The sequence below is a fragment of the Zeugodacus cucurbitae genome, chromosome 5, assembly GCF_028554725.1.
Source record: "Zeugodacus cucurbitae isolate PBARC_wt_2022May chromosome 5, idZeuCucr1.2, whole genome shotgun sequence".
Lineage (NCBI taxonomy): Eukaryota > Metazoa > Arthropoda > Insecta > Diptera > Tephritidae > Zeugodacus > Zeugodacus cucurbitae.
Window position 1 is genome coordinate 21,187,086 of NC_071670.1, and position 22,273 is coordinate 21,209,358.

General features: G+C 38.5%; 1 protein-coding gene across 1 annotated transcript in view; it reads left to right on the forward strand.

Moving 5' to 3' along the window:
* Positions 1-22,273, forward strand: part of LOC105220031 (dmX-like protein 2) — a 111,357-nt gene that overhangs the window by 12,166 nt on the left and 76,918 nt on the right. The window contains exons 3-8 of the mRNA XM_054231700.1: positions 2,294-2,439; positions 2,501-2,707; positions 2,763-6,682; positions 8,749-8,835; positions 16,963-19,065; positions 19,151-19,280. Coding sequence (XP_054087675.1) covers positions 2,294-2,439; positions 2,501-2,707; positions 2,763-6,682; positions 8,749-8,835; positions 16,963-19,065; positions 19,151-19,280 — 6,593 coding nt within the window. The remainder of the gene's footprint in view (positions 1-2,293; positions 2,440-2,500; positions 2,708-2,762; positions 6,683-8,748; positions 8,836-16,962; positions 19,066-19,150; positions 19,281-22,273) is intronic.

Genomic DNA, 22,273 nt, shown 5'->3' on the forward strand with positions numbered 1-22,273 from the left:
TCGAAGTCTCTTTAACTCGAAGTTTTTTTGTGGATTATGGTGATTCGAGTTATACTACGTTCGGACCGACATTGAAAACATGTCTTCATTGAAAAAGTAGGTGTTCGTTCGAAAACTTGTGTTTTCATCTATGCAAAATCTGTCAAACGAGTTTTCGCTGAAAACTTCTTGAAAACTAACATTCCACTCATTATAATCGATGTATGCTCTAGTTTAATCGATATTATTGGAAGACATATTTTGCCAGCTCTAAATTGTCATTTGTCAATTCCACTACTTTGTCAAAATAATGGAGAAACAGAAATAAAAATAAGAAAGGAAGAGTTAAGTTCGCGTGTGACCGAACATTTTATACTCTCGCAATTTATTTATTTAATGTTATTAAGCGCTTTTTTTTCGAATGGTGACTTTTTATATTTCAACATTATACACATGCTGCATTACCTTTTTGAATGTGCTCCATTTTTTAAATGATTAAAGAACAATAAAAACGTCACCCTACTATGCTGGTCATCTCTGACTGACAATTTGATAATTAGAGTACAGGGCAGAATAAATTCAAAATTTTTTTGCGAAAAAGGCGCTTTAAAATTGCATGCAACTCGACTCATGTATCGGGCACAAAGTCCACTAGAAAACAAAAATCATTATATGAAAGATGGTGTAATTCCTGAAGTTTCATTAATAGATCAGAAGTTTTACTCAAGTAAACGCTTGTGCGGACAGACGGATTTTAACTCGTCTCGTCATCCTTATCATTTTGATATTTATAACCCTATATCGTTTAGTTTTTTACTTACAAACAAGATGAGAACAAAACTTTGATACTTTCTTAGCAACACGTTGCGGGAGTATAAAATGCTCAAATGTAAACAAACAAACAAGTAAGGAAGGACTAAGTTCGGGTGTAACCGAACATTTTATACTCTCGCAATTTATTTATTTAACTTTATTTATATTATATAATACACAATTTGACCCACATATTCGTCATATATATTGTTTAAAGTCCATTGAAAGTTGGAAACCCTAATATTAGGTTAGAAGCAACGAGATATATGAGCCCTCGTGTTCGATATATGAGGCCTTAAAAATCTATGGTCCGATTTCGGCGTGGTTGTGAAGCGATTTGGCCTATTTTCACAACATATCATTGGGATGTAAGGAAACTATTACAAACCAAGTTTCAGTGAAATCGGTCGAGTAGTTCCTGAGATATGGTTTTTGACACATAAGTGGGCGACGCCACGCCCATTTTCCATTTTGTAAAAAAATCTGAGTGCAACGATCACGATTTTTGAGTTGAGTATGCAGAAATGTGCGCAATTTCATTGAAATGAACCGTGAAATAAGATGTGCCGTTATTAAACGGCATTACGTATGTAATATGGTTTAGATTTAAATATAAAAGAAATCGGTTTACACGTTGATTTCACATACTTCCTGCTAAAAATTTCATACATTATTGAGGGGGTAATATATTCAGCCATGGACACATAAATAGTACACTTGGTCTTCAATAAGAAAAACATTTGTTTATACCTTAAGTTCATCAAGTAAGAATTTGAAGAGTCATTAGTTTTATTTGGCAAATGATTCACTTTTATATTATGAAAACGCAAAAACAGTAGATTATTTTATTTATAATAAAATAAAATTTGAAAAAAAAAATTACAAAAATATGAAAAAGTATACAAATGATTAATAAATAGTATGAACTTGTTGACTTGGTATGTTGTATATCCACTATTTTAGTTACTTGTTCCCAACTTAGCTGCATACTTTCCCTCAGTTTTGGAGGTCAACCTTTGGATTGCATTCCTCGCATTCTCAACTCCATCCAATACATAAGCCAAAATTTTGAATATTTTTTATGCAATTTGAGTTTTGATATCATTATAAATTCTATATTGGACTGAGGTCCAGTTTTTTGCGCAGACCAATCCAAGATCCTAATTTTTTCTTGCCTTACTACCTTTGTGGGGTGCTTCGGATAATTCTACTGCATAAATATCCAGTTTATGGACATGGTCTCTAATAAAAATGGATCCACTTAATTTTTTGTACAGACGTGTTCGAAATGATAAGAACAACCAAAGTGAGCATATAAATCGACGAATAATTTTTTTTGTAAAAGATTTTTATTGAAATTTCGTATTGCTTATTAAATATCAAAATCTGTCTGGATATGAAACGGTTAGAAAATTTAATTCCAATAAAAATTTATTTATATGTTTTTTTAGTCTACAACCACAACAAAGCTATTAATATTCACTTTTTTTCACTTTTTCAGATGGGTACAAACAGGTTCCTTTGTGTGTAATTATCATGTTTACACACTTTCATGGAACTTAGAAGGGACTCGGCTTTTAACTGGCGGTTCTATTATCGAAATGTGGAAGGAAAGAACTTCCGAAAAAGCCGAAGAAAGCACCACTGGTAAATAAAAGATGTAAAGCTAACTATTCTTAGACATACTAATATATGCATATATTTTTAGGTGTGAAGTTTGAAATTGGCGGTGGTGATCGTGGAAATAAAACTCCCACAAATGAGAGTTTAGACGAAGTCGTAACGTGGGACACTATATGGTCATGTCAAACTGCTATTCCAATTTATCATATGGCGTTTAGTCCTGATGGTACACTATTCGCTACATGTGGTCGAAATGACAGACTTGTAAAAATTTGGTATGAAAATAAGCAAGGTGAGTAGCAATGATTATTTTTCACGTTAAAATCTGTGCTGACATAGTTTTGTAGTCCTATTTCCCTCAAAAAATGGTAGCAAAACTGGTTTCGGAAATGATGCTGAACTAAACTTTACCTACGTCTATATTGCCCACCCTCGTGCAGTAACAAATATTGCTTGGCGCAAAACAAGCAAATACATGCCGAAGGGGTCGGTATCCAACATGATTGTGACTTCTTGTCTTGATAACATCTGTCGCATTTGGATAGAAACTGTGTTGCCGGATGATGGTTTGATTAATATGACACAGTTTGATCCATTGGCCTCACAAAATCCAAAATTTAGAACACAACGTCATAAGCATCGTTTTATGCAACGATTAAAACATATGAAAACCTGTTTTCATATAAGAAGGCATGTCAAGACTGAGTCTGGAATGGTTAATTATCAACCAAATACTATAACTGATACTTTTCACGGACCAATACCATCCTTACCTTCTTCTTGTAGTGTTCATGATTTTCATTCATATGGATTTCATGGAACTGGAATGGCTCCCGGTATGCATTTCCATTTGGCTGCTTCAATTAACGCAGAGACGGATATTCCACTGGTTCCTTCAATGCATTCGTCGGATAGTTCTAACCAAAACAGCTTTATTTTACACTGGCTTAATAACAAGGAAATTAATTTTTCTTTACAAGCTGAAGCCATATTGCAAGAGTTAACGAAAAAAATAATTGATGAAGAGAGTACTAATGCATCTACTAATAATATTTCAGAACATAATGAACCAGACATGGCTGACGAATCTAAAAAGAAAATTTTCAGAGCTTTGTCTAAGTCATTGTCTGCAGAGGATAGTAATTCGGAGGATTGCAAGAATTCGCCACACCATAATAAAATCGGGGTTTTACAAAATACAAATTCAATGTCAAATACAGCATCCTTAAATTCTTTGAATAACGAAAATAACCACACAATTAATCAGTTTGCTGACTCTTTGGATCTGAAAATTGAATGTTTATTAAGAGATTGGCATCAAAGTCCCGATCTTGTATTTGCAATTCATCCTATTGATGGAAGCTATCTAATATGGGTAGTTGATTGGTTGGACGATTATTATCCGGGATCTTTTCGCCAAGCCCAAATTTCGTTTTCCACAAGAATACCTTTTGCATTTCCACTTGGAGATGCCATGTCTATGTCAACAACGGTTAGTTTATATAATACGGGATCTCCGCCGCTTATTTTTAGGGAAATCGCAAATAGCGTGAAAAGTAGAGGTGAAGAAATAATATCACTTAAGGAGTCACCGAGCTCATCGCCTTTGAATAAGGTGAGCAATCCCGATATAAGTGAACAGACTTTTAACACCATAACAAGTAGTATTTCGCCGTCTGTTTCAATGGTAACAAAACATTCCAATGGGACATTAAATTTATGGCAACTAACCTTTGCACTCAAAACTAAGTTCACCCAAGTTCTCAGCATTGGACATGTTTGCAGAGCTTCTGGTCATCGGTTTAGAGTGAATGACATAACATGCCATCCGGTTTTGCCTCTTCTTGTATCAACATCCCATCACAACTTACCTGAATCACAGAAGAAATCTCCCAGTAATGCTGAAAATCTTCCGTACAATAAAGACGTATTTACACCTTCTGGATTCTGTTCTGAGTTAATATTATGGAGAGTTGATTCTGTGGGTCCTCTTTGTTATTCAGGGGGAGTAAGTGAATTAGCCCGTATTAACTCGCCTGAAATTTCAGCATTTAGCAATGTAGCGTGGATTCCTACATTACTTCCAAGTACAACTTTGGGAAGCAGTAGTAATTCACCCTCAGCTTGTTTTGTTGCCAGTGATGGAGAGAATCTACGAGTTTATCAGGCAGTAATTGATGCTCGCACATTACTTGCAGAGATTTCTTCGTCGGAAAATGTCAATTCCTTTTATAAATCGAATTCAATGACATCAATTTATTCAAATGCTTCATCTACATTTAAAACGCGAAAAACACCATTTCATGAGAAGTTAAAGGTGGTCTCACAGCAGTCCACTGCACGCCCTGGATGTATAATTCAATTGGATCCAATATCCGAAGCTAAACACGATTGGCAAAATACACAATTCTTACATGTATTTCAAGCTCAGTTAATTGATGGCGGACATCGAATGGAATCTGATTTAGATGCAATTGTTGATTTACAACAAAATTATGAATTCAAGGAGCCATTCTATATTGTTATAATTGAAAAAACTATAAAAGGGAGTACCATACATATGTGGCGCATTATTATTTCATCAAAAGAGCAAAAAACTTTTCTATCGGATACAGCAATGTATGTTCCTGATAGTAACATTGTTCAAGATATCGAGGACTCAGATTTAGCAGCACGAAGGATGTCGGTTGCTAATATTTTACTAAATAATTGTAATGATTCTGGTAACGACACTTCACATATGACTATAAAAACAGAAAAGGTTTGCACGCAGGAACTACCGATGCCGGAAGGCGTTGACGTTGTTCACGCTTCACCAGCTGCTGGCCATTTAAGCTCATCATCAATTTATCCAGCTTGTTATGCTCCCTATATAATAGTCACAGCATGTTCAGATTCAATTTCTCGTTTTTGGAAATGTGAGACAAGTTACGACGATGATATATCAGTAAAGACATATAAATGGGTGGAATGGAAAATGTTCAGTAGAATACAAGATTCCGCTATTGAAATTCCTGGTCAGCCTTTGAATATTAGTGCTGCATATTCGGGACGAGTTGCTTGTGCGTACAAATATGGAAAAAGCTTTACTCGACCTAATAAAGGTGATCCAGACTCTAGATATATAAATCTTTGCGTAGCAATTTATGAATGTGAAAGTTCTGGTGGAAGCGAATGGGTGCTAGAAGATACGATTCACCTAAAAAATGTACATTTGCCTCGGATGAATATTGATCATGGCATTGATCTTAGTTATTTACATGATAATCGATTATTGCAAAAAAAGCAACGTCTTAACCAAGTATTTCAAACCTTTACGCAAGAAGATGGCAGGTCTCCACGAAGTGGAGATACAACACCTGAGCTTACAACAAAAACGTCTTCAACATCTGGTCTATTAGCGGTACCCAGTTTTAGTACTTTGCAATCACTAAGGAAAAGTATCGCGGAAAATGGAAATACTTGTCCGTTAACTCAAAAACATCTTGTCCAATTGGATTGGGTATCAAAAGAAGACGGTTCGCATATTTTAACAGTGGCCGTAGGGAGTAAAATACTTTTATATACTGCGGTGTCATCTGATATTGCCCAAGCTAATATTAAAGCCATGAAAGTCTCAAGGTCAGCAAATCGGCCCATCTTACGAAAAGCTAGTTCCTTAGCACAGCCACATTTTAATGACGAAATACGTTGGATGAAACTTCGTCAAATCAACTTACACACAGCAGATGGCTTACCACCATTACCTATGCAAATATCGTGGGTTCGGGATGGAATATTGGTGGTAGCAATGGATTCTGAAATGCATGTTTATTCACAGTGGAAGCCTCGTTTTAATCAACAGCATAGTGTGGAAGATCTTTTCGATTCAAGGAATCTGCGTGATGAAGATTTAAGATCTTTGGCTAACGAATCTACGCAAATGCGATTGAAAACTGCGTCATCGATACCATTAATAAGTAAAGTTAGCACTGCTAACCTACAGTTGCTTTCCAATGAAAAGCGTAAAAGATATGGAAGTTCAAGTGCGAGTGTTCCAGCTGGTTGCGAATCAACAAATGATGACTATATGCCTGATTTTGGATTGTTTCAAGCTTCTCGCATCGCGTGCCCGGTACTTCCGCAATATCACCCAAAGCAACTAATGGAACTTCTTAATTCTGGTAAAATCAATTGGGTTAAAGCAATATTAGCTCATTTGGTGCGTTGTATGAGTGGACCGAATGAATATGCATCAACTTCAGAGGATGGAAGCTCTGAGAAACAGGTAAACAGCTAATTATTATATTTTTTTTAAATTATCACGTATTTGGAAAATGATCAGACTATGGGAATTCGGTTGAGAAAATAATTTCTAATTCCCCTATTACGGTTTACAACTAAACTGCATAGCAGTACCGAAATTCGACATTATCTCCACATCTGACACAAAAATTACAGTTGAAGTTTTATCGAACTTGGGTAAATAAATTTTCTAAAATAATTTGTGAATGTAAATTTTCAAATATATTATATTAAAAACAAAGGTTGTGGTAACAAAAAAAAACAACAGTTTGAAAAATTTATTGAACTGATGGAGAAATATACCAAAGCTGTGCGAAGCAAGACGCAATCGGAAGCATCAAAAATCATTCTAAGGATTACTGAGAGTAAGGCGAACATGATGCATCGATAGGACTACTACTCCTGAAAATGTACTTTTTAAAAATGTAAAGTAAAATCTTAGTTATGGAGAATTTTGCTCGTATTCAGTCACTTCGCTTTAAAAGGTTTTTAATAATATTTACAACTTTGTAGATTTCGCAAGTCTAACGTTAAAATCATTTTCACTAGATTTGTGACGACGGTAGCAATTAAACAAAAACTGACGCATAATTTCGATATATGAAATACTGTCATTACTCGCACACGTTTGTGAAAATATTCCTTCAGCTAGTTAAGTGAAAAACAAAATGCTTCCTTATTTAAACTTATGAATCTGCAATAACTGGCACAATATCTACTACTATGTTGGCATACTTAGCGCTTGGATGTTCCAATGTGAACATTCACGAAGCCTTTTTGAATTTTTCAAACACATCAATTTTGACCATAATATCTTCGTCGCTTAAATATATGGTATATCACGACTTATCTTCATATCAATATTTATTCCCACTTAAAAAAAAAAAAACTAGCAGAACGCTCCGGCTTCGCATGGGTTCAAACAAACATTTCAAAAGTTATACGTTTTTACACACTTATAGAACTCTCCCATACATATGTATGTACTTTGAACATGAAATTATATTTTATTTGCAATAAGCTAAAAATTGATTACGACCTCTAGCCTATGATTCCCGTTCTCTCTGATTATGAAGGCGTTGGGACCGATCAGAGTTCGCTACACACGATCCGTACTCCACTCTTAAACGCGTATTTGGCAGGTTTTGAAATTTTGTTCAGCAAGCAGCGGCAAACGCTCGTTACTCGACTCTCTGGCACGCGTTTGGGATTCGAAGAGAATGACTTGCAAGGCGATTTTCAGTTTCAGATTAAGATTCTAACTATTTACTATTTCCAGAAAGTTGAGATTCTAGCAATTAATATAGCCTATGTTACTCGGGGTGAATGTAGCTTTCGAATGGTGAAAGAATTTTTGAAATTTTAATTTACATACAAATCTTTCCTCTTTATTATTATGTGTCAAATTTTCACATTTTTAAGTTGGCAACGTGAATCAAGTTTCAACTAAAATTGGTTGAAATTCGTAAGATAAAATTTTAGTTTTGTTGAATTGTATTATGTTCAATTTCACTGAATCGGGTTGTAAATTGTAATAGGGACATAAAATTCCTAGTGGTACAAGTAAATAACTTTTGTTTTTTTTTGTTTAATTTTGAGACGCATTGTTTCTAAATATGAAACAAATGGGGATTTGACAGTAGTGACTGGATTACATACAATAGGGGGATTCTCTTGCATTTGCGAAACCCTAGCACGGTGCACGGATTGCAAAGTTTTCCAATCCATAACAACAAAATACACGCGAAATAAAATATGCAAAATATGCTACACCAAAACCCATGTTTAGTTTCATGCAATGAGTCGTAACAAAATAATTGCAACTCGGTGCCTGTTGTCATAACACAAATAGACACATACATTGCTAATACTCTGTTTTCTGTTCTGGGGTGTCCTCGTGCTATTGTATATTTTGGTGTAGCATTTTTGGATTCCGTGCAATCGTGCAAACTGTAAGAGCCAGAGAATCCCCCTAATATCTTTTGGTTTCAATTTAGTGTGCTTTTCCAATTTTTTTATAATATTTATTATTGTGTATTTTCGTTGCAGAGGGCATGGTCTAGATCTCGAACTTTATCCATCAGCTATGTCGGAGATACAAACGTATCAACGGAACACAGAGGTTCAACAACTCAGGTAATTATGCTAATTGTGAATCATTCATATTCTTTTAAATATCGAATATTTTTTACAAAAATTAATTAATTTAATTTCCATTTATATGATATTTGTAAAATTCGATTATATTATATGTACAGAAGTGTGAAGAAATAAGCACATTGTTATATTAAGAAACTAGCTGACCCCACAGGCTTTGTCCTGCGTGAAATTATTTGTTTTGAAAAGGAAAGAAAGTTGAATTTAGATTGTATTGAAAAGCATTTATTTGCGATTTTTCTACATTTTTTTTTAATGTAACGCAAGCAACAACAACAACAACATTTTTTTTTTTCTGTTCGGGAGCGTAAATATACAGAGAAGATGGTTTTTCAACTCGTGAACACTCCACATATAGCTGACCGTATGAAAAACATGGCATTTCCAGATTTATGCCACACATTTCCAGCAACTGTCTGTGTGACCTGTTGATTGACATCGCAAATGCAATTTCAATGGAAACTAATACGTTTGAACTGAAATGGCAAATCGTTGGAACTCAGAGGAATTGGTGGAATCAAGCATTCTGCCCCTTGTAAGTCCATTTCAAAATTCTTGCAACTATCACATTATTCGATAGCTGCGTCACAATCAGGGTTCAATTACACAGTTTCGACATAATTACATAATAATGACGAATCCAACTTTAAGATGTACATAAATGATGCGGCGGCATGTCAAGCAAATCCAAAAAATTTAGAAATTCAACACACAAATCTCACTTGAGACATTCAATTCATCCGCCGCTGTTGATTTTGGAATAACAGGAAGTATTTGTCAAAAATCGCCAGCTAACGGTATCATTGCGCAACCAAAGCGACGATTATTATTCCACAAATCTTTCATTGTTCTGTCTAGAGAATTGCACTTATCTCATACTATCAGTTTACAATTCTTCAACACTTTTGCCATAGCTTGCCTTGCAAACAGGTGTTACATTGATTTGCATGTTTAACGGAAGCTTCAGTGCCGAATGTGCCGTTCTTCCAACTTCAGTAGATGCGAGAGCCAACGCAATGCCATTTTGAAATCGTATTGTTGCCAAATTCAATATTATCTGTTCCGCCGTTGTTGTCAACTTGAATACAATTCTTTTATTATTATCTTACTAGCAAATTTTCAATATTTGTTTACTTTTTCCCTGTACTTCCACGTATATTTCAATACTAAAACAAATAAGGAAAGGCTAAGTTTGGGTGCAACAGAACATTTTATACTCTCGCAATTTATTACTATAGTTTTATTAAGATATCACACAATTTGACCCATATATTCGGCATAAAGTCCAATAGAATAACGAAAATCATCATATATAGTATATTAGTTATCACAAAAACGGTACTCACGGTTATTGATACTTTTCAATCACTGTGATTTTATATTGCTATTGCGATCGCAACAAAAAAATCGAAAAATTGTATTCCACATTTTTTTAATATTTTACATTTTCATATTTATTAATTTTAACAATATCCAAAATTTATCTGCTTTTGTAATCACAATTAACTAATTAATAAATTTTGGGTAGATTTAATTGTTTTCGTAATCACCGTATCCATTATCGAAATCGCAACTAAAATTGCTACTGCGATCTGCACTGATCTGTTATTGCTACTGAACTGTGATTGTACTGATCTTGCTACAGTGATCGAATTAGAATTACTGAACTCCTATAGGTATTGTGATCGAATAAAAGCACTGATCTTCTCTATAGCAACTGCGGTAGAACTCAAATTTTTGAACTGTCAATTGCGATTGTAATTCACTGCTATTTACAAAAATTAATCGGAGTTGCTACACGCGATTTTTCAATCACAATGAAAAACTCACCGGTAGTAAAATATCGCTCATCACTACACTCCACTGCCGTCATACATTTCCAGCCAATTAATCGGAACTTTGGATGATATGCCGGGGAAAGTTGGCACCATTCATCATTCAGTAGTGATCCACCCGCCGCCCTGCACTTGTCGTTTCATACTTGTCTGAACCTGTACCTTGATGCTATGCACAAAATAGTTGACATTGGATTACTGATTAACGGGCTTCTGCACATTAACTTAAGTTAACATGTCCGTTAACGTTTTTATACTCTCGCAACTTGTTGCACAGAGTATTATAGTTTTGTTCACCTAGAACCTGTTTGTGTCACCAAGAAATATAAGAGTTAGATATGGGGTTATATATATATAAATGATCAGGATGACGAGTGGATTTGAAATCCAGATGTCTGTCCGTCCGTCTGTCCGTCTGTCCGTGCAAGCGATAACTTGAGTAAAAATTAAGATATCTTAATGAAACTTGGAACACATGTTCCTTTGCACCCTGAGGAGGTTGCTTTCGAAAATGGGCAAAATCGGTCCACTGCCACGCCTACAAAATGGCGGAAACCGAAAACCTATACAGTGTCATAACTAAGCCATAAATAAAGTTATGAAAATGAAATTTGAAACATAGGATCCCATTAGGGAGGGGCACATTTGGATGTAATTGTTTTTGAAAAGTGGGCGTGACCACAAATAGGTTTTTTGTATATAACTCGCAAACCAATAAAGCTATATAAACCAAACTTTCTGCAGTCGTTTATTTTAGCCATTTCCTTATACAGTCCAAAAATGAAAGAAATAACCACGCCCACCTCCCATACAAAGGTTAGGTTGAAAATCACTAAAAGTGAGTTAACTCACTAACGTAAAACGTCAGAAACACTAAATTTCACAAAAGAAATGGCAGAAGGAAGCTGCACTGAGATTTTTTTACATTTCTATTACTATCCGTTCTTGAGATATGGTTTTTGACCCATTGTAAAAAAAATAACTATTCGACCGCAACTCCCACAGCAGCCGGTTCTACGCACCGGAGTTGACCCGGATTTTATCCGGTCAAGGGCTGCCCTTTCGGAGATCTAACCCTGTTTGGATCGATTAGTTTTAAGTTTAGTTGTACGTCATTGGAGCAACGCCTTGCAGCAGGGTTGCTCCATATCCTCTTACTCCGGGCTGGCATCGAGACCAACCCAGGGCCTGAGGTATTTTTCTGCTGCGTATGCGCCAAAAGGCTCCATCCAAATTCCACCTCGGTTAGGTGCAACACATGCAATGGATGGAGCCATCTTAAGATCAGTTCAGGCCTTAAGACCCATAGGGAGTGGACCACACGTTATGTGGCCCCTTGCTGTCAACGCAATACTGCGACTGTTGCCTCTACGGCAGTTCAACCTGCATCTAGTTCGCGCAACGCGCCGCCACCCTCAAGGAGTGGCCAACTTAGGGCCCCTACGGCCCCCAGGAGTAGACAGCATGACTCCCAGTATGACCAATCTGACCAACCCTCCCCCCCCCCCCCCCCCAACCTTCATACCGCTTCAATCTTCGTGCGAGGACCTCTAGGCAACTCCTGGTCCCTCGCACAGTCTGTTCCGTGTGTCAGGCCGTAATACGTTGGAACGTGACCTCAGTCAGATGCAATTCCTGCACTGGTTGGTGTCATTTTCCAACGTGTTCCGGCCTGCGCACCATACGTGAGTGGAGTGTATCGTACGTTGCCCCATGCTGTAATAGGAGTCTGCCCCCGCAACCAACAACATCGGAGTCGCCAAACAACACCGAAGTGCGACATTTTCCTTTGCGGGTAACACAGCTGCAACAACCTCCACCTGTACGTCACTCCCTTACTCCCAGGGTCACGACAGCAACACCAAGACACACCCGACTCTTACAATTCAACTGCAACGGGCTCAAGAGCAAGATCGAGGAGATAGCTGATTTTATGAGTCGGGAAGGCATATCAATAGCTGCGGTCCAAGAAACCAAGTTAAACAGCCACTCAGACCTTCTGAGTTGTGCAGGTTTCAACGTTTTATGTAAAGATCGCGAGCGAGATAGTGGTGGTAGCCTAGCATTCATATTACACAACACCGTGCAATATCGTCTTATCGAAGGTGACATCGACCGCAGGGACTCTATCCTAGAATGTCGACAGGCGATGTCGAGCTCGAAATATTTAATATATACATCCCCCCAGTTACAAGTTGCCCAACAGGATATCACCCGAATATTAGTGCGCTACTTCGTGGTGAAAACCGACTGGTACTTGGCGAACGTCAATTCCGCAAGGTGATCACCGATGCTACTGCTCGTTTCATACCAGCCGGAAGAATTGCTAACATGCGCCCTAATTGGCAGCGGCAGTTTTAGCAAATGAGCGTGACTCCTTACGCCATGTCGATCCCTGTGATCCCCGCATAAGGGATCTCAATTTGGAGATTCGACAACTGGTAAATAACTATAAGCGGACGAAATGGGTAGAGCACTTGAAGTCCTGTAATCTTTCCACTGGAGTGAGCAAGCTCTGGTCAACCGTCAAATCCCTATCAAACCCGAGGAGACATAACGACCGAGTTGAAATTCAATTCGGTAGCCATGCCTCCTCGGACCCGGAGAGGTGCGCGAGCTATTTTAGCCGCCAATTCATACTGCACCCCCCGGTTGACAAGGCTAAAAGACGTGTCACCAGACGGCTACGCAAAATGCGAAACAACGGCGCGCCACTTGTTTTCACCAGTGGGGAGGTTCAGGAAGTCATCAGGAAGACCAAGTCCTCCGAAGCCATTGGCCCTGACGGACTTAATTCTTTAATGTTAAAACACCTAGGTTCAACGGGAGTAGAATTTCTCACCAAGGTACTTAATCTGCCGCTAACCACTCTTAAAATACCCGATATGTGGAAAATCGGAATAGTGGTTCCTCTACTGAAACCCGGGAAACCCGCCAACCAAGGGGAGTCCTATCGCCCGATAACTCTCCTTTCCCCAGTAGTGAAGACATTTGAGGCCTTAGTGCTCCCGACACTCACATACCACCTGAACCTAGCTAAACATCAACATGGTTTCCGTAAAGTGCATAGTACCACCACAGCACTTAGCGTCATAAACGCCCAGATAGTTCATGGTCTAAATCAGAAACCACCCTGCAAGAGAACCGTCCTAGTAGCGTTGGACCTGTCAAAAGTTTTTGACACGGTCAACCTAACAACGCTTCTAGAAGACGTCGAACAAACAACACTTTCTCCGGGGCTGAAGAGATGTATTATGAACTACATGAGCGGTCGACAATCATCGGTATTATTTCGAGGTAAAACATCGAAACTTGGGAAAATTTAAACAAGGGTTTCCACAGGGCGGTGTCCTCTCCCCGCTACTGTTTAATTTCTATATCTCCAAACTTGCTTAACCACCAGAGGGAATTTCCGTTACCTCTTACGCAGATGATTGTACGATAATGACGTCGGGCACTGGCATCGATGACATGTGTTCGAAAGTGAACACTACCTCCCCGAACTTTCTCGCTTCTTCTCTGCGAGGAGCCTGGCACTCGCTCCCACTAAATCCACGGCGACCCTTTTTACCAATTGGACGAAGGAGTACAGACGAGGTCTTAACATTCATGTCGATGGCATACCAATTCCGACAGTTAATAATCCCAAAATTTTGGGAGTCACATTTGACAGTCTGCACTCCTTCACTCCACACACGACTGCGATAGTCACTAAAGTACAGAGCCGCAACAAAATCCTCAAGTCGCTAGCCGGTAGCACTTGGGGAAAAGACAAAGAAACGTTGCTGGCCACTTACAAGGCTATCGGCCGGCCGGTCGTAAATTACGCAGCACCGGTATGGTCGCCTGGATGCAGTGACACGCAGCAGAGGAAGCTACAGACGTGCCAGAACACTGCACTCCGTACAGCAACAGGATGTCTCTTGATGTCACCAATGACACACCTTCATAGTGAGGCCATTATGCTGCCTATTTAGGAGCATAATGAACTGCTTACTAAGCAGTTTCTACTTGGGTGTTTTCGTAGAAATCTCATTCACAGTGGAGCTAGTGAATGGCGTCCTTCCAGTGAATGGCCTCCTTGGAACCAAACCACCACCTAGAGCAGACGAAGAGCTCGAGTTGCCACGTGAAACCAGAGTGACCCTTCCGCAACTTCGATCTGGATATTGTAGCAGGTTAAACTCCTACTTATCCAGACTGAACCCCGACATACAAAATACATGTCCCGCATGCAACGAGTCCCCGCATGACTCTAACCACCTCTTTGTATGCCCAATGAACCCTACTCATCTAACACCCCTTTCCCTTTGGTCCAACCCTGTCGAAACAGCACATTTCCTGGGCCTCCCGTTAGATGATTTCGACGACAACTAGACTTATGCTCTTCTTTTCAGGCAGGGATAGATAACCGCTACAACAACGACAACAACAACTATTAGACCGATTTCAATGAAATTCGGTATATAACACTTTCTTGACACCCTGATGACACGGCTGGAATATGGGCGAAATCGGTTCACAACTACGTCTACTTCCCATATAACTCAATTTTGAATTCTTTTGATTTGTTCACTTTATAATACATATATACATTAGGAACAAATGAAGATAGCGGAATAAAACTTTACACAAATAAAGATATTTTAATGTAATTCATTCCCTCTGAATTTTTTTTATAACAGTTTCTCTCTGTACCTGAAATGGTAAAAATCGGGTCATAACTTCCCCCAGATCCCATATACCTAATTATAAGTAATATTAAATTAAGTGAGCGTATAGTCTTCGATACAAGATGGTGAAAACGAGTGAAATCGGTTTAGGAATTACCTCAGTCCCCATATACTATGTATTTATGATGATTTTCGTTATTCAATTGAACTTTATACCGAATATATGGGTCGAATTGTGTTATCTTTATAAAATTAGATCAATAAATTGCGAGAGTATAAAATGTTCGGTTACACCCGAACTTAGCCCTTCCTTACTTGTTAAAATTAACTTAAGAGTTAATCCGTTAATCAAAATATTAATTTAATTAATGACATATACTATGTGTACCATATGTTTTTGGGGTCGCTGAATCCGAATCCGAGGTCCATTAAACCCTATCAGATCAGGGTTTTGTGATACCCAGGAAACCAATATGACGGACATGGATTTTTAAAATTCATCGGATTCGCTTGAGACTTGCTACTCGGGTGTTTTTTTCATCACGGATTACGAATCCGGTGTCGTTTTTTTCAAAATTCAAAATGACCGATCTAATATGGCAGACGCTTTTTTTAAATTCAGCGGAATCGCTTGTATCCCGTCAGTCTGGTGTTTTCGGGGTCGCTGATTACGAATCCGGTGTCGGTTTTTTTAAATTCAAAATGGCGGATGCAATATGGCGAATTTTAATAATGTTAGTTCGTCACCTTGAATTTTTAAAAAGTAACGTCAAATTTGTAATTAGCGACCCTGAGAACCAACGAGTCACGAGTTTCAAGCGATTCCGATAAATTAAAAAAAAGCATCCGCCATATTGCCTCCGCGATTTTGAATTTTCAAAAACCGGCACCGAATTCGTAATCCGTGACCCCCATCAAGCGAATTTGATGAATTTTAAAAGTCGCTGTCCCCAAAAAGATGTGGTAAATATAGTAAGATCCCCAGGTCATTTTTTTTGGCTGTGTCGTTAATTAATGATATTAATATTTTGATTAACTTTTAAGTTAATTTCAAAAACGTTAACGGCCATGTTAACATCCGTTAATGTGCAGAAGTCCGTTAATCAGTAACGTTAAAATCATTTTCACTAAATTTGTGACGTCGGTACTATACTACACATAGCGAGACTCGCAGGTCATAACAAATTTTTTTTTTTGTGTGGCTGTGCGATTAGGGGATTAACAAGATAATGTCCAGCTATGATAAAATTTTAGTTTATTAGTCTTAATATTCCAATATTCCAAAGTGGAATTAGTGTAGACGTAACTAAACAAAAAACCAAAATGCAGAACTGTTGGTTTAAGAACTGTTTGAAGAAATATTATTCCCTTTTCGCAACTAATATTTGGCATGGTTCACAAGTACACAAAAACGTTTCTTTGGAGATATTGAACATCACCAAAATTGAAAACACAATAGTTTAATAAGTTATAGGAATTGCTATATTTAAAATGTTTACTATAAAAAGGTAACATACATAATGTAGCATTTTTTATATAGTAGGTAAAAATCAATTGTGCGAGGTTATGTATTTTTCAACGTAATTTATTATTTGTAGGTTCCAGAAGAATTAATGCTCGACTATACAGAAATAACATCAATACCTCCGTTACCTCTTTGGGTGCTGCTAAATGCTGATAACGAGTTTCCAGGTCAGGGAATGAACGTTTTAGAAAATGGTAAAGACTATAATGAACTTTTTGAAATGAATAAGTCGGAGGACAATTTAGATGATCTTCTTGATAATGAAGGCGAACATTGTAAATTTGAAAGAAAGTTATCTATGCCCGAAAAATTAAGTATATCACATTTCGGTTCACGTCAGGGCCAGTTATTATCGCGTCTACTTACTCATACACATTTGCCGGGATTATCTTCTCTCGACCAGATGCATCTATTAGCTCTAGCTGATACCGTTGCAAATTTCAACAGTGACTTTAGCGAAAAATTTTCTTCCGATCATGGTAAAAGTGTGGGGAAAGATGTTTCTGGGAATGCAATATCAGAATCTTTAGACGATTGTGGCCTTCGATTTCTACTCGCTATGAAACATTTCACGTATCTTCTGCGCTGTCTGCCCCTAAACCAAAGGGCACTTTTTCAAAAGCAAGGCATCGGAACATCAAATATAGTGTGGGCTTTTCATTCCGAAAGTGAAGAAGAACTTCTAAATCTTATTCCTTCTTATTCGAAAGGAGAACTAAAGTGGTCTACACTGAAAGACCTCGGCGTGGGATATTGGTTGAAAAATGTCAACACTTTACGTTGTTGCGTGGAGAAACTAGCGAAGAGTGCTTACCAAATGAAACAAGATCCATTAGATGCAGCTATATTTTATCTAGCTATGAAAAAAAAATCGATTGTTTGGGGTCTTTTTAGATCAAAGAGAGACGAAAAAATGACAACTTTCTTCTCTAATAATTTTTCGGAAGACCGATGGAGAAAAGCAGCTCTTAAGAACGCTTTTGTTCTTCTAGGAAAACAACGTTTTGAGCATGCAGTTGCATTTTTCCTTCTCGCGAATTCTTTAAATGATGCCATAGAAGTTTGTATAAATAAATTGGAAGATTTTCAGCTGGCTTTAGTGATAGCAAGGTTATTCGAAGATGATATTGAAATATCTTGTAAATCGACTTACCGAAGTTTACTCTCAGAACACGTTCTGGGAATTTCCGATGACAATACTGTTTTTGATATAAATAAAGCACATCCAGATCCATTTCTTCGGTCGATTACTTATTGGATTTTAAAGAGATATCAGGATAGTTTACATACACTATTGTTAAACGGAGTTGGTATGAATCATGTCGCATTCAAAGATGAAGACATGCTAAAAACAGAAAACTCTGCAACAAATCCAAATGTTTTTAACTTCTATATATATTTACGCACGCATCCTTTGCTAGTCCGACAGAGTTTAGCTCTGTCTGCACAAGAGAAGAAATGTGCGAATGTGGTATTATCAGGATTTAGTTATTCTGGAGATAGTCAAAAGTCAAAATCAAATGATAAACAACTTCAACTGGAAGATTCAATAACACCTATTGAGAGACAACTTTATTTTACAACGGCCCATGCACATTTTAAAGCTGGTTGCCCGGCATTAGCTTTAGAAGTTTTAAATAAGTTGCCAATGAAAATTATGGATTCGAATAATATTATCGAAGAGACTAGTACTAAAATTTACAATGAAGACCAAATAACTTCTGGTATAATTGATTGGAGTGAACCAATTGTTGATTCTGGAACAAAGTATGATTGGGGTGCTCCAGTTTCGACCTTACAAAAAGAAGACGCATTTGAAATAAAGTGGGACGATGATGATGCTGATGCTCACGAAGACACGGAAGTTTATGAACAATCTGAAGACAAAACTCCTACAATAGAAAAGGCTCCACAGAAAACTCAGTTGAATTCTTCGAAGGATGTGAAAATAGATATTATGGCACAGCAACTTAAATTTGTGGCTTGTTTAAAAATATTAATGGAAGAGCTTTCCACGTTAGCAACTGGATTTGAAGTTGATGGTGGTCAATTGCGGTATCAGCTTTACATCTGGTTGGAGAAGGAAGTTGAAGCATTGAAGCAGCTTTGCAATTATTGCAATTATGACCCCCTTGACCTGGAATCAACTACGCAAATTTCTGATGTAATATTGAATGTAAGTGTATTTCTTTGTCAATATTATTATTTTATACATGAATGCTGTAAAGGTTTTTTAATTTTGACTATTATGTTCTTTACAGGAAAGAGATCCAAACTCTACATCTTTTGTGATATCAGACAAGCCAACACTTCATGAAATTTTAATGCAAGAAAAATATGATTTTGAGGCAAAAGTTTTCAGAGCTGCAAAGAGAAAGCGATGGCTTAAAGGTAAGTATTTTTTTAGTTTATTTTAGGTATTTAATTATTAATTAACTATTAAACGATATTAAGATTTTATAAAAGTTAGAAATTGGAACAATAACGCATATACATACATATGTACATATATAAATAATTGACCCAATCTTTTTTATTCAATCATTTAACTCAAAAATTTTGAATGCCTTGAAATGTCCGAAATACATTTGAAGTAAATAGTACTGAAGACATGACAGATCCACTTTTGTATAAAAACCCATACCTTAGGAACCTACTCTACCAATATCAACCAAGTACGGTGCATAGCATGATATCCTGACGTTATAGGTTGAAAATGAAAAACTTTGCACAGATAGTATATCTGGGATATGGCATAGCTCGTCTAAAAACTATCTAAATCGGATCATAACTTTTCAAGACCTCAAGCACCGAAAATAAGCACCACAATTCTTATGACTGAAGTTTTACCCCAAATGCGATCGTAATTTTAAATTTTAAACGGAATAATATACTTAGTACTTAGTAAAAAAATATACCACCATTCTTCAAAAAAAATGAATAAATAGCATGAAAATATGTTCGGTTATTTTCTAATGATAGACTGAGTTTTTTTACTTCTTCTTCTTGGCTGGCGTCCGCAAAACCTTTCTCTCGAAAACTCCTAGTGCCGTCTCATGGGATGTTGACACCGTCCACGCTTCTGCACCATAAAGTAGGACGGGAATGATGAGGGATTTGTAGAGTTTAGTTTGTTGATTTTCCAGGTCTAAAGCCACACTGATAAGGTCCAATCAGATTGTTGACGGTGGGCTTTAGTCTTTCATACAGTACGCTCGATAGAACCTTTTAAGCGATGTTAAGGAGGCTTATCCCACGATAGTTGGCGCAGATTGTGGGGTGGGGATTGGGCATAGTACACTGAGATTACAATCGTCGGGCATGCTTTCTCCCGACCATATTTCGCAAAGAAGCTGATGCATGCACCTTATCAGCTCTTCGCCGCCGTATTTGAATAGCTCGGCCGGCAAACCATCGGCCCCCGCCGCCTTGTTGTTCTTCAAGCGGGTAATTGCTCTTCTAATTTCTTCACGGTCGGGCAATGGAACATTTGTTCCATCGTCGTCGATTGGAGAATCGGGTTCGCCATCTCCTGGTGTTGTACTTTCACTGCCATTCAGCAGGCTGGAGAAGTGTTCCCTCCACAAACACGGTATACTCTGGTCATCAACAACTAGATCACCTCGGGGGGTCCTACAGGAGTGTTCTCCGGTCTTGAAACCTTCAGTTCGTCGCCGTCTTTTCGTAAAATTTTCGATCATTACCCCTGTCGGTCAGCTTGTCAAGCTCTTCATACTCACGCATTTCGGCTTCTTTGTTTTTTGTCTGCAAATGCGTCTCGCTTCCCTCTTCAGCTCTCGGTATCTCTCCCATCCCGCTCGTGTTGCGGTCGATCGCAACATTGCGAGGTAGGCAGTCTGTTTTCTATCCACTGCGAGACGACAATCCTCATCATACCAGCTGTTTTTTTTTGACTTTTCAGAAAGCCAATGGTTTCGGTTGCAGCTGTACGTAAGGAGTTTGATATGCCGTCCCACAACTCCCCTAGTGCAAGTCGAGTAGAAAATCGTTCGACTGTCGGTTGTGATTGCAGCTTCTCTATGTCGAACCTTCCTTGTGTTTGTTGACGTGTGCGCTTTTCTACACAGAGGCGGGTGTATATCCTAGCTGCTACAAGATAGGGGTCCGAGTCGATGTTGGGACCACGAAGCGTACGCACATCAAAAACACTGGAGACATGTCGTCCATCTATCACAACATGATCGATCTGGTTGCGAGTTGTTCGATCCGGGTACAGCCAAGTATCTTGATGGATTTTTTTATGCTGGAATCTAGTACTACAGACGACCATATTTAGGGCCCCGGCGAAGTCGATCAGCCTCAGACCGTTTGGTGATGTTTCGTCATGGAGGATGAATTTTTCCACTTTTGTGCCAAAGACACCTTCTTTACCCACCCTAGCGCTGAAATCGCCAAGCACGATTTTGACATCGTGGCGGGGGCAGCGCTCATAGGTACGTTCTAAGCGCTCATAGAAGGTATCTTTGATCACTTCGTCCTTCTCTTCGGTCGGGGCGTGGGCGCAAATCTGCGATATGTTGAAAAACCTCGCTTTGATGCGGATTGTGGCTAGACGTTCATCCACCGGAGTGAATGCCAGGACTCGACGACGGAGTCTCTCTCCCACCACGAATCCCACACCGAATTTGCGCTCCTTTATATGGCCGCTGTAGTAGATGACACAAGGACCCACCTTCTTCCGTCCTTGTCCCGTCCCAAAGAACGGTGATGTCAGCCTTTACTCTTACAAGGACATCAACCAGCTGGGCAGAGGCACCTCCCCAATTGAGGGTCCGGGCATTCCAGGTGCATGCCCTTAAATCATAGTCCTTTATACGTTTGCTGTGGTCGTCATCAAAAGGGGGTGTCTCATCCGAGGCTGTTGCTTCTTATTCATTGGTTATTCGTTTTTATGTGGTGGGTCCCAAACCCTACGCACAACCTTTAGCTCAAAAACTTTTGACATGGTCAAATTTAAAGCGCTTCTAGAAGACATTGAGCAAAGAACACTTTCTCCGGGGCTGAATAGATGGATCATGAACTACCTGAGTTACTGTTTAATTTCTACATCTCTAAACTCCCTCAACCACCTAAGAGCTTTTCAGTTACCTCCTACGCAGATGGCTGCAGATGACGTCGGGCACTGGTATTGATGATGACATGTGTTCGAAAGTGAACGACTGCCTCCTCGAACTTTCTCGCTTCTTCTCTGCGAGGAGCCTGGCACTCGCGCCCACTAAATTCACGGCGACCCTTTTTACCAACTGGACGAAGGAGTACAGACTAAATCTTAATATTCACATCGATGGTACACCAATACCAAGATTTTTGGTGTCACATTTGACAGTCTGCACTCTTTCACTCCGCACACGACCGCGATAATC